This window comes from Lepisma saccharinum, chromosome 1 (assembly GCF_977018435.1).
Source record: "Lepisma saccharinum chromosome 1, izLepSacc3.1, whole genome shotgun sequence".
Taxonomy (NCBI): domain Eukaryota; kingdom Metazoa; phylum Arthropoda; class Insecta; order Zygentoma; family Lepismatidae; genus Lepisma; species Lepisma saccharinum.
In genome coordinates, this window is record NC_139229.1 from 179,625,140 (window position 1) to 179,642,820 (window position 17,681).

The window sequence follows — 17,681 nt, forward strand, 5'->3', positions numbered from 1 at the left end:
GAGAGTTAGTTAGTTAGTTAGGGAATTAGTTTGCTACGTTATAATATATCAAAGTAACAAATTATTTTCTTTATGTGTAATTAATAATAATAATGCTAATATATTTTTAATTTAGTAATTAATTTTCAATTTTAATAACATTATAAATATGTACTATATATATATATATATATACCGCGTGAGGCACCTAAAAGTACCACCTGAAATAGCGAAGAAACCAGAAACAGTAGCGATGTGAGGTTTGAGGGAAACAATAATATCAAATGGGGCTCGTAAATCGGAGGTTTGGGGTGGGTCGAAAAATATCGACAAATGGGGCATCTGGAGCAAAGTCATATTTTTTTTAAATGAAACGATATACAATAACATGCATAATATAAAAGAGCACTCGCAGAGAAACACAACGCCGTTGGTCTCATGCATCTACTGCACATAGGAACGAAGATATGGCCATGTGAAAATATGTAAACAAACTAACAAGTGGCCCACTTGACCGTCAGTACCACGGCATGTAAGACTTCTCAGGTGCCTGACAGAACTGCCTTTACGCAGAGCAAGTTTTGATAGCAGGTCCACGAGATCGTGTTAGTCCATAGCAAGCAGTCGTAGTGGTAAGAGCGAAGATTACGGTGTTCACAAACATAGAAAAAGCGGACATGATCCTGATTTATGGGGAATGTCGAAAGAATGCCTCAGAAGCCTACCGTGTGTACGCAGAGAGATATCCGGACAGACGACAGCCATCTCGACGTCTGTTTGGTAAGTTATTTATTAAATTAAGAGACACCGGAAGTGTAACACCACGAGCACGTGTGCGGAACAAGCCAACTACAGGTGAGGCAGGTGCAACAAATGTTCTCGCCGCTGTTGCTGTGAATCCGCACGTTAGCTCCCGTGAAATTGCCAGGGATGCTGGGATGAGTCAGCGAAGTGTATTGCCCATTCTGCACACACACAAGTTTCACCCATATCATATCTCCCTCCATCAGGAACTTCACGGGAATGATTTTGTGGACCGTGTTCGGTTTTGCACATGGATGTTACGACACGACACACCCGATTTGTCACGTATTCTCTTCACTGACGAGGCAACTTTTACCAATCATGGAAATGTCAACCTAAGGAACATGCACTATTGGTCGGTGACAAATCCACATTGGCTTCGCCAAGTGGAACGCCAGCGCCCATGGAGTGTGAACGTGTGGTGTGGTATAGTGGGTGAACATCTCATTGGCCCTTTTTTTATACAAGGGACACTGAATGCTGACCGATACATACAGTTTTTACAACATGAACTGCCTGTACTATTGAAGGACATAACACTTCAGACAAGGAGGGAAATGTGGTACCAACATGACGAGTGCCCAGCTCATAGTGCAAGACGCGCTACAGCATGTGTGGAAAATACATTTCCAAATCGTTGGATTGGACGTGGAGGGCCTGTCAAATGGCCGGGTCGTTCCCCAGATTTGACACCGTTAGACTTTTTCCTGTGGGAAAAGCTGAAGGACATTGTCTACCGGGATGTGCCAACAATTCCAGAGGATATGCAACACCGCATTACTGCGGCCTGTAGGGACATTCCCTACGAGATGCTACATTCTGTGCAACGATCTTTGCGTGGGCGCCTCGTTGCCTGTATCGCAGCTGACGGCCACCACTATGAACACACACTTTGACAGGTTTTCGCTTCTTACGCAGTGGTTCTTCGACATACTGTCATGGTCATTTTCATTATGCTGTAACACTGTCAAATACATGGTGCTGACGATGTCTACTGTATTTTTTCTTCCTTTAACACGTTCTGTCTTCATCTTGTCCAATGGCTTCCGACATCTCATACTTGTACATGCCGTGGTACTGACGGTCAAGTGGGCCACTTGTTAGTTTGTTTACATATTTTCACATGGCCATATCTTCGTTCCTATGTGCAGTAGATGCATGAGACCAACGGCGTTGTGTTTCTCTGCGTGTGCTCTTTTATATTATGCATGTTATTGTAAATCGTTCCATTTAAAAAAATATGACTTTGCTCCAGATGCCCCATTTGTCGATATTTTTCGACCCACCCCATACCTCCGATTTACGAGCCCCATTTGATATTATTGTTTCCCTCAAACCTCACATCGCTACTGTTTCTGGTCTCTTTGCTATTTTAGGTGGTACTTTTAGGTGCCTCACGCGGTATATATATATATATGTTTGTGGGGGAGGGGGTTTGTTGATGAAGATCTTTCTCCCCCCACCAGTTTTAAATGATTTCGCACCCTGGACAGGACAGTGTGTGTGTGGAACGGATAGCAGAAGGGAGAGGGATCTTCGGTCTTCAGCGGCCTCCCATGAGAAAGATCATCCCGAGCCTAGTTATCTTCCACTTGGCAGTTCTGCCGTGGGGCTCAAGTTGGAGAAATGTAAATAACGTAAATTAGAGAATTATTGGAAGAATCTGAGCCTTGTTTTGTTGAATTGTAAATAAATGTATAAAGCCCATTTTTGCGAATTTTAGCAATCACCCTGCAACATTAATTCAGTAAGTTCTTGCCTGTGATTGATTCTTTGGTTCCGAGCGCTCTAGTGAGGGACGGGATGGGAACCCAGGACTGACAAGCCTATTTAGTTGTTTATTTGGGTTTTTTCTTCTACAATAGAAGCGGCCCGGTAAGGGTGGAGTGTTGCGGAACACACATTCGTTCTTTTGATTTACAAAGTACAAGGAAGTAATTAAAATATTTTCTCGGTTTCTGCTATGAGTGGAAAGAAGGAATTTTTGCATGCTATTGAAAATAAACGGCATGTATTTGAACGATATTTCTACATTTTCTGTGTCCTATATTAACTTAATGAACAACCCCCCCCCCCCCCAAACACAGACATAATTTACCTTCATGTAATACTGTTAAACTTTTGAAAATGGACTTTGTTTATAAAGCCCCCCGATAACTCGTGAGCCCCCCATAGAGTTCAATTCTGGTTACGGGCCTGAGTATTGGGTAGTCCTACAAATACAATATAGGTCTTGTTTTGAAACTTTTGCGTCTTTTTTTAAAATCCATTATCATTGTCAATTCACATTGCGAAACCGATTTTATACAGATTTTTATTCAACGGAGTAAAGATGTGCATAGAACGTGTCAATACCTCCCCCACTGACCCGGTTCAATGGCATCGGACTCGTTTTTATGTAGGTACCTACTGGAAAATTTTTAATTGGAGTCCAAACTCGAGTATCTGTACTTCCGGTATATTGAATAGTATCTACAGCAAAAATCATTATTTTTGTGAAAGATTGCCATCCAGAATATTGAGAGAGATGAGAAGTTCTGTCAACTCCTCTATGGTTCTGTGTTCAAGTCCCGACCGGCCAGGGCAGTGGCGTACGCAAGGGGGGGGTTACCGGGTTTAAACCCCCCCCTTGAGCTTTTGAAATATTATGGAAAATGCTGTAGAAAAAAATTAAAAATGGCTAATTCATCACAGTCAAAGATCTGCGACAGTAATAATAATAATAATAGTAATTTGAATTATTATTCCCATGCAGCATGAAGAAAAACACAACATTCCAAACACAATCTAAGCGGCCGCAAAGTTCAATTTTGCAATTTTTTTTGCAAAAAGTCGCGCAGTGACTTTCGCGAGAATTGTGAAAATTCCTTGCTTCGTCCTTATTGCAAACGTTCTTCCCGGTACTGATTTCACATCCCCTTGTGAACTCTCAAGTGATGCTGAGTCTACATCCACATCATTAAATAATGTTGAAGAAGTGCTTTGTGAATCACCTAGAAGTGATAAATGTGTTGGAATGTCTATAAACTTACTTTTCAACGAAAACATAGACTCAGTGGAATTTAGCAACATGTATTCTCGCGCTTCATCATCATCCTGGGCGAGTTCCATAGGTAAAGGTAATGTAAATTCCCCCGTGCATATAGCAACGTGCCATGGTGGGCCCCAAAGATTCTCGATCTCGAAATATTTTGCAGGTGATGTGATCAGCACCATGCTCCGGCAGCCTTCATCCCCCAAGGTTGCTCTCAGGTACCCATTGCTATGAGGCTGGGTGCGGAGACAAGGCTGGATACATTCCAACCAATTCCGGGAATCGAACCCGGATATCCCACGAGGTTGTCAGATTAGACCACTGCGGCTCCTTGAATGAGTTTCATATTTCGATTATTTCAATAAATTTAATATATTTGCTTGTTTTTATGGATTTTCTTCACACTTAAAATGTCTCACTTATCATATACAAATAACGTTGACTAGACAATTATTTTGAAACAAAAGAAATGTAATTTTGTTCTATTTCTTTCATAAATAGCAGCCGCATTAGTATTAATTATTAGTAGTAATTAAACTAATTAATTAATTAATTATAAAAATATTAATTAATTAATTATTATTATTAATTAAAGTATAATAAAGCAATGGTAATGTGAATTTGTAGAAAGTTTTCGAAATAACACCCCCCTTGATGAAATCCTGCGTACGCTACTGGGCCAGGGCATGGATGTTTCTTGGTGAGTGTCCCTTTAATGTTGATATATTTCATGTTATCAGTAATCACCATTCATTGTCGCGACTAATCTAAAGGAAGAAAACCGATGCTAAATAACAAAATACAAATATGACATTTTGTGAAAGATAGTATTTTACGACTCCGTGAAAGCAGACACGAAGCCAGGGGAGGAAATCCTACAAATATTTCGTTTATTTATAAACCTGCCGATTTTCGTAATGGTTTTACGTAGCTGCAACACGGCTGCTGATCAGGGATGAGCATCCGAAATAAAATTCTGGCTACAGGCCTGCGTGATTTGGCAACAGCGGACCATTGTGCGGGGAAGGTGGAAGGGCAGACCAAACAAGAGAGAAACGAAATCGCACTGCATGCAGAGCCTTACTTATCTGACAACGTATTGAACACCGTCGTCTGCTGACGTCAAGATAAATATTCTAGATCTTAGATTAGGCATGTTAGGTTCAGAGCTCATAGCACAAATAATTACTTCTTGGTTAGGGCCCGAAAAACTTCAGTGTGTTTATACTAAGAAATCTAAACCTGGTAACATAACACCGGAGGCAAGGCATTCCTCCCTGATGTCAGTAGACGACGGTGTGCGATAAGTGAGATATACAAAACGGACAGAAAGCCGGAAATTGCTGGGAGCTTCTGTGAATGAGGGGGACCATATGTAGCATTTATTCAATAGAGTATTTTTTATTATTATTTTCTTTTTTAGTCTTCAGATAACAAGTAGTAATGAACAGTACAATAACTATTTTCACTTTAAACTGTTGGTGAGTAAGCGTTATTTGTTGTTGCTTAAAAAATGATGCACAATAGATAAGGTAGCCTGTTGAATGTGTGGTACAGTGACAGTTCATTTGATCAGTTTTTTTTTTTTTAAAAAAGGTTTCTAAGCACAGTTAAATATTTTGTAATCATACATAAAGAATGGCCAAACTCCGCCTTACCCTGTTTCATTTACATTCCTCGACTTGTAAGTTTTTATATATCCCTTGTACTGTTTTCATCCACATTACAGGGTGTGGCTAATATGTAACCACGAAGGAATTTCCGTATTTTCAGCCTGTGGGAGTCCGTTGTATTAAAAAAAATCCAACTTCGAGTAAAAGTGGAAATGTAATCCATACGTAAGGTTTAGTCTTAATTCAGCCGTCAAGGGGTCCTGGGTTCGATACCCGGTGGAGGCTTATAATGATTCGGATCCCACTTTAAAGTGTAGGTCCAGTCCCGATTAGCCTTACTGTGCATAAAGTGGACTTCTGACACCAATCAATCAAAAATTAATCCGGTAAAATTTTCAAAGCCAGGAAACGTCTGTAACTCGTTTATTTTGTAATTGTTGACATTCATACTTACTTATTCTGCATTGCGAGAGATTGTTTAACAAGGGATTTAGCTTTTTTTAACTAAAATAATTTCCATTTTCGAGATATCGAGTAATTAATCTTCCTTGTTTTTCCCCTTCCGTAGGTATTTTTCTGTGAAAATGAGTGCAAATGGAACCTACCTAACCTCGTAGGCATACCTTGTCCCCATGATGGTTCCTGGGGCTAACGTCAATGGTTTTTGGGGCTAACATCAATGGTTAGTGGGGCTACCCGTGGAAGGTTTTTGGGGCTAATGTCAATGGTTTTTGGGGCTACCTGTGGATGGTTGATGTTAGCCCCAAGAACCATCCACAGGTAGCCACCAAAACCATTGACGTTAGCCCCAAAAATTCACGATAGCCCCATGAACCATCACGGGAACGAGGTATGCCTACAAGGTTAGGTTAGGCCTGTTAGGTTTGGTTCCATTAGCACTCATTTTCACAGAAAAATACCTACGGAAGGGCAAAAATTCACGATAGCCCCACGAACCATAACGGGGAAGAGGTATGCCTACGAGGTTAGGTTAGGCCTGTTAGGTTAGGGTCCATTAGCACTCACATACAAACATGAATTAATGGTGAAATAACTTGACCGATGAAAGAGAACACTTGTACGACCTGTCACAAGTCTACAGAAACTCAATTACGTAAGTACTTCCTCTTGTAAATTTGAAGAAATCCGTTTCCCGGCTTTGAAAATTTTACCCTTTTTGAATATCTTTGTTATTTTCCTGTAGTTTACGGTTATTACAAGCATAAGAAAACAGTTTTTCTTTGTTACGTTTCAGGAGAACACACGCTCCTTTCATCAGACATTTATTTTCATATTGACTAAAGATACAGTTATAACAATGGTTAGTAATTTTTTTAAACGAAAAGAATCTGTTATATAATGGATGTTGTCAATGTTACATTGTTGTAATATAGCACCTTAACTGAAAAAAGCAGTCTGTTTTATTTTTATTTCAGATTTTTTAAAATTATGAATCCCAAATATCATCAGGTAATTCAAATTCATCATTGTTTTCACAAAGTCTCTTGATGTTTTTTCTTTGACCTCATCATTATAATTTGTCAATTTTTTAGACTCAATCAAAACAATACCAGCAAGATCCGCTATAAATGTTGAACAATGATGTAAGAACATGGTTAAGAATTGCTCCTCGGTTATTGTTCACGCCTGATAAAGCAGTAGGAAAAAATATGGCCGTGACTACTTTCACCAGGTGGTGAGAATAGCATATGCGGCTATTTTCACCAGGTGGCGAGAGTAACAAAGTGCTGAAGACCAGAAATCACACGATCAGGTTTTTGGAAGTATTTATGGAAGTAATTTTAATGCTAACAGCCCTAAACCTGACCTGCTTAACATAAGGATGAAACCACTTAGGACTAATAACCCTACATGCCTACATCAGGTGACATATTAGCAGCAACAGTTCATATCAGAACAGCTTGCAGTGTTTTCAAAACTCCATGGTTTACAAGAGAAAAATAATACTTGTTGCCTGCATGAAAATAAAGCACACCGGCATAACTTGATACATGTCAGTCATCAACAACTAGAGAATGTGCAGGCCAGGTCATAGATCATGCACATATGTAGTTTAAAACTGGTGAAAATAGCTCAAAAGCTAGCATCACCACCTCTGAAAAAATATTTTTTGTGTACCTGATAACATATAAAGTTCAGTTCAAATTATTCACGAATCCTGGGTTTTTATCTTTGCTCTAGTTATCATTTACGAAGTATGTGTGATATGGTATTTGTATTCCAGGGGTATTCCATTTGTATCAGCGGACCGCCAGCCTCGAATGACTGCTATAGCAGAAGAGATAGCAACTGGAAAGTATGATTTTGTCTGCCTTCAAGAAGTATGGTCAAAAGATGATTTTGATTTGATTCGAAGAAAGGCACATTCTGTTTTGCCTTATTCACACTATTTTTTCAGGTAAGAGTTGGTTATGCCTGTTTACTTCAAATAATTTTCTTCTTATGGGTAATTCCATGTCAAATCAACCAGTGCATAAACCTTAGATGTAATGGATTTGGCTAAATGTTGGTATACATGTTTATCATCATCTGAAATATAGACATTTTTTTATTTTTCATGTTGATGGTTTTTGCAGGGCATGAAATTTCTAGTTTGAAATCAGTCGCCGGACTAAAAATCTTTGGTCGCCACTATTTTATATTGATAAATAATAAAAATATGAGCAATTATTAAAAAGTTAGGAATTAATGTTTGTGTAGCGCTGTCGTTCTGCACTGAAGTACCACTTATCAATCACAGCTGCTGGGTCAAACTCTGACAGGGAAGGTGGGGGGGTCCGTTTACGGAAACTCTGAGCAAATCATCCAGTGTCTCAGTCTTCAGAGAGTTCCTGTAAGTAGTCTTGAGTCTGTTGTGACAGCTGAAACCTCTCTCACATGAAGCTGTGCTCACTGGTAGAACAGCACAAAATGTCAAAATCTGAAGCAAATTGGGGAATCTTGCTGAACACTCCACACTGTGGATCTTCTCCAGCGTCTGATTCAAAGCTGGAGAAGAAAACAAAAGTTTGTATTCTGTCCACTCTGCTGACAGAACATCCATTTTCTCATTATAAAGGCTCGGGTTCAAGTATATGTAGAGCTTCTTTATTTCTTCTATCCCAAACTGAAGAATATTTTCTTTGGGAGGCCAACCCAAGGTGTCGAAAACATGCAGAGATGCAATCGCATATGTTGATATAGATTGCAATCTTTCTGTGATGTACACCTTTGCATTGTTAATTACGTTTCCTCTAACAGTCAAACTCTCGCTCTCTGTTTTGAATGTTTGTGAGCTGCACATCCCTGATCTTCCCTGAAATGGATACATGGTCCAAGAAATCTTGTTCGCTTGGTCCAACATTAGATTCCAGGTCAGCCAAAACTGAAATACAGTGTTCAATTCTTATTTTCAGAGATGAAATGAAAAGATTTTTTTTTTTTGTAGTGCCAGGCTTAAAGGGTTCAATTTCCCGTAGAAATCCAAAAGGAAGTACAGAAGCTTAACAAATTTAAATTGCTTCAAACTTTTCAGCAAATCCTTAGCTTTAGCGCCATCATTGTATTTTCCATGGGCCATCTGTTCAAGATGGGTCACAACAGCTTTCCATGATTGCAAGTGAGCTCTTACTGCATGTTCTTTGCTGACTAACCACCTAATAGTGTGGATATCACTGAGTTTTAGAATTTCTTCTATAACTTCTGCCGTTTCTCTCAAGAGGTGAAGTCTTGAAGTGTTTTTGACACACATTTGAAACAACGAAATTTTAGTCGCCAACCCAAAACTTTTGGTCGCCAATGGCGACCTGGAGACCGGAAATTTCGCACCCTGGTTTTTGAGTTATTGAAATTTGAAAATTGACAAAATTGCCCAAAGACAGCTCACCGCTGAAATTTTAAATACAATTTGCAAGAGACCTGTTTCAACTACAGGGCTGGGCATGGTCTAATTTTAAAGCTTATGGAGAGGACTCTCATTTCATATACAACATGCTTGGTGTTTTGCGAAAAACAAATTTTGAAAGGTTTTTCAAAATTTTATTTTACAATTTCCAAAAAACTAAATTTTTAAAAAAATTACACACATTGGTACACATCTACTGAAGGTTCAGTCAAAATTTCAAGGTGGTATCTCTTTGGTATCATATGAAAAGAGATTTCCTTTCAAGACCATGCGATGATTTAAGTTATCATATTTTATATACCTAACCACATTATAAATCCAGAAGCAATATTCACGTCACAACAGTCACGTTTAATTAAAGCCGATAAGAAGCTGAAGACAATGGCACCAATTTGAGCTCTATACGTCAAATAGTTTTTGATCTACAGAGCATTCCCTGACATTCGCTACGAGACTCGGCGGCAAGCGGCCCAGCATCAGCACTTGTCTTTCCTGGTGAACGGGTCCGCGACAGTCTCTAGAGTCGGCTATTAAAATTACAGTTTTCATATTGTGTACTAACCTTGACTACAAAAGGTGTTGAAAATGATGTCCCTCTGCTGCAACACATTCCTGGCATTTCCGAAGGAAATTGCCATTTACACGTGCAAGTTCGTCTACTGTAATTCTCCCGATTTCTCGTACAATACTCTCTTTTAACTCACGGATGGTGTGCGGATTGTCTTTGTATATTTTATTTTTTAGATCTCCCCATTTGCTTTCCACTTTTATTCAGAACTGACCCTGTTACTCTAAACTTTTTTACGAGGTTGAATATAGTGGTCCTATGTAGAACGGGAACACCAGGAAATTTTGTTGCAAAACGTCGTTGCACTTCTCCACAATTCATCTTTCCAAACTAACACTCGACAAGATAAATCCTTTGTTGTAATGTAAACTTTTGTGGTTCCATATTAAGCCACAATCTTCAACACACGGACACGACACAACACAACTTCTGAGGGAGGATTATACTGGCGTCAGTCTTCAACGTCAACAGAAAGGGAAAGAGAGCGAAGGCAGGGAGAGCACAAAAACACAAAAAAAACAGACTGTAGCGTGCGAAAGAAGAGTTTACAGGATTCTTCTTGGGAAACCTGATGGTAGAGACCTGTAGGAAGGCCAAGATGAAGATGGAGGGATAATGTTGAGATGGACCTAAAGGAAATCGGTAGGGATGGAAAAGAGTATATAGATCTTGCTCAGGATAGGGACAAATTGAAGGCCTGTGTTGCTGCAGCCATGAACCTTCGGGTTTAAGAAGGCTAGAGAGTTAGTTAGTTAGCTTGCGACTGTCGCGGACCCCCATTCACCAGGAAAGAAAAGTGCTGACACCGGGACGCTTGCTGCCGAGTCTCGTAGTGAATGTCAGGGAATGCTCTGTATTTAAGATTGGGTTTTCAAAATTTGTAGAATTAAGACCAAAGAGTTGCATAATAGCAGAAACTAGTGGTAAGCACACTGTATGTGTTTGTACCACTCATCAAAATGTTGAACTAATGATAGCTGGAGCTCATTAAATAAAATAACTCTCACAGGACATTAAAATCCATTAAAAACACACCAGGATTGTATTTCAAAAATAATGTGTAGGGTACCACAGCAGAAGTGTTTTCTAGATGAGTGTGATTCCTGTCCCAGCATAATTGATTTCAAGGAAGCCTTGCTAACAGGCCTTGAGGAAGAGATGATTGAAAATATAACCTACAAACAAGCAGTGGTTATCAGTGGATCGCTGTTCTTTTGAGACAATTACTAATTCCACAGAGGAATTTGTTCAAGATTTCTCAAATCAATTGGTCAACCTCAAGAGAGACAATTTTATAGCCAAACAGCAATCAGTATATTTTTATGAAAAGAAAAGTTCTAGTGCATGATGAAGCTGTGGTGACATGTGATTTTGCTGAGAATTACTCATTTATTTTGCAGAATGAAGTACAAGGGTTCCCCTGGAACAACTCAATGGCAACAGTTCATCCATTTGTAGTATATTTTTAGGACAATGAAGATATTCTCAAACATATGAGTTATGTCTTCATTTCAGACTGCTTGATTCACAACACACTTCTTGTCCATGTTTTCCAAAGAAAGCTTTTAGATTTCTTGAAAATTGATTGTCTGCCAAACTTACAGAAAGTACATTACTTCTCTGACGGTTCAGCAGCGCAATATGAGAACCACAAAAACTTTGTAAATTAGTGCAACCATCATAGAGATTTTGATGGCATTGCGGCTGAGTGGTATTTTTATGCAACAGCACATGGTAAGGGAGTATGTGATGGTGTTGGAGGGACAGTAAAGAGGCTGGGAGCCAAAGCTAGTCTCCAGAATCCTCTTTCAAACCAAATCATGGCACCACTCCAGCTATTTGAGTGGGGAAAGGAGAACATTCCATCAAAAACTTTCTCTTATGTGACAAATTATGAATATTTGGAAAAAGAGAGACTTTTACAGACACGGTTTGGTGAAGCTGTAGCTGTAACAGGGACTCAAGAGGTTTCATGCATTCATACCAGTAAGCACAGAAAAAGTGGAGACTTAAGTGTTTTCTGCATCTGAAGAAACTTTGGTACATTGTAGAAAATGTACCCTTTGAACACATCACAGATTTTGTAGCGTGTGCGTATGATGCTAATTGCTGGGTGGGATGTGTACTTTCGAAATGTAATGTAGAACATGAAGTGCAGGTGTCTTTCTTGCATCCTTGTGGTCCAGCAGAGTCCTCTAAGTTATCCGAGGTGACCAGATGTTCTTAAAGTCCCAAGACACGCAGTCCTTTGCAAAGTGGACCCTGTAACAGCCACCGGTAGAACATATCAGCTGAAGCAAGAGGAGATGACACAAGTATAATACATTTTAACAAAGAAAGACTTTCTGTATCACTAAGCAGTTTCTTGGTATGTATGCTTCTGTATTTATAATGTGGTTAGGTATGTAAAGTATGTTAACTTAAATCATTGCATGATCTTGAAAGGAATTCATTTTTCATATGATACCAAAGAGATACCACCTTGAAATTTTGACTCAACCTTCAGTAGATGTGTACCAATATGTGTAAAATTTTTGAAAATTGCAAAATAAAATTTTGAAAAACCTTTCAATTTTTTTTGGGGGGGGGGCAAAACACCAAGCATGTTGTATATCAAATGAAAGCCCTCTTCATAAGCTTTAATATTAGACCATGCCCAGCCTTGTAGTTGAAACAGGTCTCTTGCAAATTTTATTTAAAGTTTCAGCAGTGAGCAGTTTTTGGGCAATTTTGTCAATTTTCAAATTTCAATAACTCAAAAACGGCAACATGAAAAAAGAAAATGTTTTCTATATTTCAGATGATATGAAACGTACATACCAAAAATTAGTCAAATCCATGATGTCAAATTCCAAAATTTATTTTTTCTTGGTTGATTTGACATGGAATTACCTTTATATGTAATGGTTACTCAATCGGATGTGTGCATAAAATTTGAACTTTCACATTGTGTAACATGTGTGAACGTAATGTCTTGTAAAGTATCATTACTCTTTCAGTGGAGTTATTGGTTCGGGACTGTGCATATTCTCAAGGTCTCCAATTGAAGATGTGTTCTTTCATCAATGGGCAGTGAATGGGTATGCTCACAAGGTTCATCATGGTGACTGGTTTGGAGGCAAAGGAGTTGCATTGTCTAAGGTGACATATGAAGGACTCAAAGTCTACATTTACACTGCTCATGTGAGTTAGTATCTTTTGACACTCTTTTAGGATTTCTAAGTGGTTTAATGAAATATAATTCCTGCCAACAAAATAAGGACACTGGACTTTGCTGAAAACTGCATGGTATATGTGCTAATTGTTTGGTGAATTAATGAAATATAACCATACTTTTACTTATACTTTACAGCTATTCAGAAAGAAAAGGTGCTGGTGACACTCTGTACACCCCATGAGAAAGTGAAAAATTTTGGATTGTTTTTGAAGATTGTGTTAAATATGATTGTTTCATGTTTCTTGCTCGCACATATCGTCTGATCTCTCAAGGAGATTTAGGGGATCAAACCTCAGGCTACGTGCGAGCCTGGGGCTAGGGGGTTTAGCAGCGAGAGGTATACGTAAAGAAACAACGTAAACACGTAACCAAGTGAAGGGGGACTTGCCCCTGTGAAATAAGAACACACGTAAACTTTAGAGTTAAACACTTCGATAGTTGACTGGTCTGGCAGGGTTATGAGAATGTAAGAATGAGGGATACAGGAACGTTCATTACCTCTGGTTTCCAGTAGCTTGAAGATCTCGTAGAATCTGTAGATCCTGTTATGACGACTGACGACACGGTCCTGAAATAAAACTTCACTAGCGCCTGCTCCCTGCTGTGACACTTTACGTAACGATCGTACTTAACCCATAACTGGGGAAGACCAGAACTGTTCTTGGGATAGATTTTGAATAACAACTGGGGGCGAGAAATATTCTCTCGAGCTATTTATATGAAATTCGAACTTTCCGTCTTTGACAGATCATGACTCTTGATAACAGCATTTTCAGCGTAAAGCTGTGTTTGCATTATCTTTCCTGCGATTCTGGAAGAATTTGTATCAGCGGATTTTTACATCCGCTGAAGATTGCAGGTGTCATTTGCTTGAAGGAAGCTCTTTTCAGCTTCTTTCATACACTGGCCCTTTTCATGAAGTGATTAGACTATCGGGCTATGATGCCCGGTGCCCCGGGTTCAAGTCATGCCTTCGGCATGATACAATATGGGTTATATCAAAGTGCAATGGGTCGTTTTTATGTTATATTATTTATCATGTCATGACATTATTGCTGATGTTTTATGTTAGGCTTAATGCTGTTAGAATTTTTGTTTTTGTGTGTCCATACAACTATATATTTTTTTTCTTTTAAAAAAAAGAAAATTGCGAAGTTACTGCAGAATGTGACAAATTGGACACTGCCATGTTCATGAATATTCTTTTTGACCCTGTAACTATGTAACAGGAAATGCATATTTTTCAAGATCACTTGTCTTCACCTTGTAATCAAGGGGAGGCTTGGCAGAGGCACATAGTGGTTTGGATCTCACTTTGAAACTGTAGGCCCAGTCTCAATTAGTTTATCTGTGCATAAAGTAGTGATAAATAATAAATAAAATGTAATTATTGATAACAACTTGTTTGAATTAGTTTTCAAATTCAAGTACTTAGGAGTAATATAGTATATAGCATAATAATTATGGTTCAGTTCAAATATATTAGAAATTTCTGATCCACTTCAAAAGAAAGAAACAAGAGTGAATGGGTGGCTCCCAATTATTCAACATAATAGCAATATATAATAATAATAATCAATGTAATTAACGTAAGTATTTCTACTTGTTAAGTTCTTGACCTCCCCATCTCCCACCAAAGTCTGAAGCACATAGGTTTATTTTAATTAAAATATTTCACAGTTTCATTAAAGCAGTAATGTACCTTTGACATAGATGCCACACATTTTTAATATCTTGTCAGAGAGTTTTTCAAACACATGCATTAGTTATTTTGAAATTGCTGTAGTTTTGAATTAAATGTAGAGCAATTGTGCCATCATGAATATGATTCAAATCCTAGTTACAGAAATTTATGCAGCTAACGTTATCACATGGCGACAATTTCTGAACAGTTGCCTTAAATGGTTTTAATTTTAAAAGTTAGGTAACTTTCTAAGCTGAACGTTGTGAAATTCCTATTTCATGTGCAAGCTGTCACAGAGATTTCCTTGAACTTCAAATGTAATCTTCCTCCAATTACGTCGAGCTTCTCCTCAATAAGCAATAAGTCAGTGTTTGTGTACAACTGGGGGGTATTTCCTTAAAAGTCGCCTCATTCTTTTGCAGGGGTTTGTTTTCACATAATAATTGTACATACATTTGTTTCTTGTAAAGTGTACTTTTTTTGTTCCATCGTAACCACTAAATTCTTACTTTATTCAACAGTTGCATGCTGAATATGACAGAAATTGTGATGAATATATGGCCCATCGGGTTACTCAAGCATTTGATACTTCACAACTTATTCAGCACACTTCAGAAGGTGCCCACATTGTAGTATTAGGAGGAGATCTCAATGCAGAACCTGGTGATTTAGCGTATAGAATTATTCGCCACAATGCTCAACTATTTGATTCTTGTTTACAAAGTAATGGAGTAAGTATTTTCTGTATCACTTTCTATGAATTTGTTGATAGTTTTTATTAAAATTAATTTTAGTAAGATATTGTATTGTCAATGTCTCCATCAGTTTTATCACAGTCGTCCATGTTATTCTTTAATTTGGTCGCAACTTTTACAATCCTGTTCATTGATGTTTCAGCATTTCTTGCATAATTTAGTAACATCATATCATTTTTCTACAAGCATGCATTAATTTCCACAATGAGAATTTGATGAAGTGATGATGCAATAGATGAGAGAACAAATAAATTTCAAATCATATTATTCATCCAAATTATCAAAAGTGCAGTAACCTATTGGTGGAACTTTGAGATGTGGCTTTAAGTTTGCAACAGAAAAATCACAATAGCATCTCAATTGTTACGACTCTATTTTTTTATTATTTCACAAAAAATATATTTGTTTATTTTAAGTTTTCTTTACCTCAAAGCATTTTGCTGTAGTGACACATCCTTAAAATGTTATTTTTTCACCACAAATAACTTGTCAACAAACAACAAAACTAAAAGGAAGAGGATGAAATTTAAATAACTTAAAAATCCCATGTTGGTGTGTTGCAAGCAAATATTTGACTTATGTATGTATAGAAGTAAAATGTTTATCAGTGATAAATGTTTAGACTCTTCATTTATCATTTCCTCATCATTTTTTTTAATGTTGAAGGTAGATGTTGATCGGCAAGGGACAAACGGGGCTCCATGGAATAGTTATACAAATGAGAAAGAATTGATGCAAAACCCTCATGGGAAAAGAATAGATTACATTCTGTACAGAGCTGGCAGAGGTGTGCAGGTATGTGTTGAATAATTATCCATATTGGTTTTCATTAATCTGAATTAGATTGGTGTATCTGAATCAGGGTTGCTAAATGTCCTGGAACCCATAAATTCTAATCTGGTTCTATTGGGTTCCGTAGGATCGGAACTTTTTTCTTGCACACTTTAAATTTGGTCCAAGTTGCATATTGTTTCATTGATGAAAAGTTCCTGGACCTTATTTAAATGGATCCAGAAAAAGGTTCCTGGACCAGATTTAAATTGATACAGAAAAAAAAGGTATCTGGACCGTATTTAAATTCATCTGCAAAAAGTGTTCCTGGATTGTATTTAAATTCATCAGGAAAAAATGTTCCTGGACCAATTGAAATACTTTGCAGATAAAGAGGTTCTTTATGGTCCAGAACCCATTTACGCTTGCTGATTTTCTCTCCTGGACTGGAATTGGATTTCTTTAAAATTCCTGGACCTTTAACAACCTTAATCTGAATACATCAAAACTGAAGTTGGAGCAGTGCACATGGTTAACATTTTTATGATAAGCAATATAATTCAACATGAGTGAAAATTATCTTTCAGTGGCAGTTGGATTCTATTCTTCAGTGCTTTATTGTTGTTTACTTATTATTGTAATTTGTTAAGACAATATTTACAGGACTGTCAGAGAGAAATCAATTGAGGGTAATATTTGACATTATAGTACAATCCTAGCTTACTGCTACTATCATGTTTTATTCTTTGTTTTCATGTTTTGCAACTTGCAGCAGAATACAGATGACCAAGATGATGGACAAATAAACATGATAGAAAATAGTCTGATACCAGATACTATTTTATTTGGCCATGGCTATTCTTAGCTAAGATGATATTAGAGAGAAATAGATCACATTTGCAGTGTATATATATACAGGGTGGGTGAGAAGTAACTAGGCATTGAAAATTTGCTGTAGTTTTTGTAATATTTAAGCATCTCAATGAAACTTACTGTACATGTATGTTATGGAATAGGATTACATATGTGCATACACATTTCACAATATGATGACCGATAGGGCTGTAGGTCCATATTTTCTGCATTACACGATGAATGACGAGCACTACCTGACAATCTTGCAAGAGTATGTTTCGCCCACTGTATCAATTTGGAAACATTGGTGAGCTTTTTTTCATGCAAGACTATGCACCACCACACTTTGCACTTACCGTACTGACCTGGTTGGACGAGGACCTCATGAATGGCCTGCCAGAAGCCCAACCCTTATGCCCTGTGACTTTACCCTGTGGGGCTGGGAAGTGTAAAAGACAAATCCGTACTGTGGAACAATTGGAGGCATGGATTCAGGA

At 37.9% G+C, this 17,681-nt stretch overlaps 1 protein-coding gene across 2 annotated transcripts in view; it reads left to right on the top strand.

Annotated features, from left to right (window-relative positions):
* The first annotated feature begins 5,141 nt into the window (after nt 1-5,141).
* The window catches only part of nSMase (neutral sphingomyelinase), a 33,925-nt gene continuing 21,385 nt past the window's right edge, over nt 5,142-17,681 (top strand). Inside the window, exons 1-5 of one of the 2 annotated variants that reach the window (XM_083143615.1) lie at nt 5,142-5,298; nt 7,676-7,849; nt 12,902-13,085; nt 15,325-15,534; nt 16,222-16,353. In XM_083143615.1, coding sequence (XP_082999741.1) covers nt 5,261-5,298; nt 7,676-7,849; nt 12,902-13,085; nt 15,325-15,534; nt 16,222-16,353 — 738 coding nt within the window. In that variant the 5' untranslated portion in view covers nt 5,142-5,260. The remainder of the gene's footprint in view (nt 5,299-7,675; nt 7,850-12,901; nt 13,086-15,324; nt 15,535-16,221; nt 16,354-17,681) is intronic. The other variant, XM_083143625.1, reaches the window with a different exon arrangement.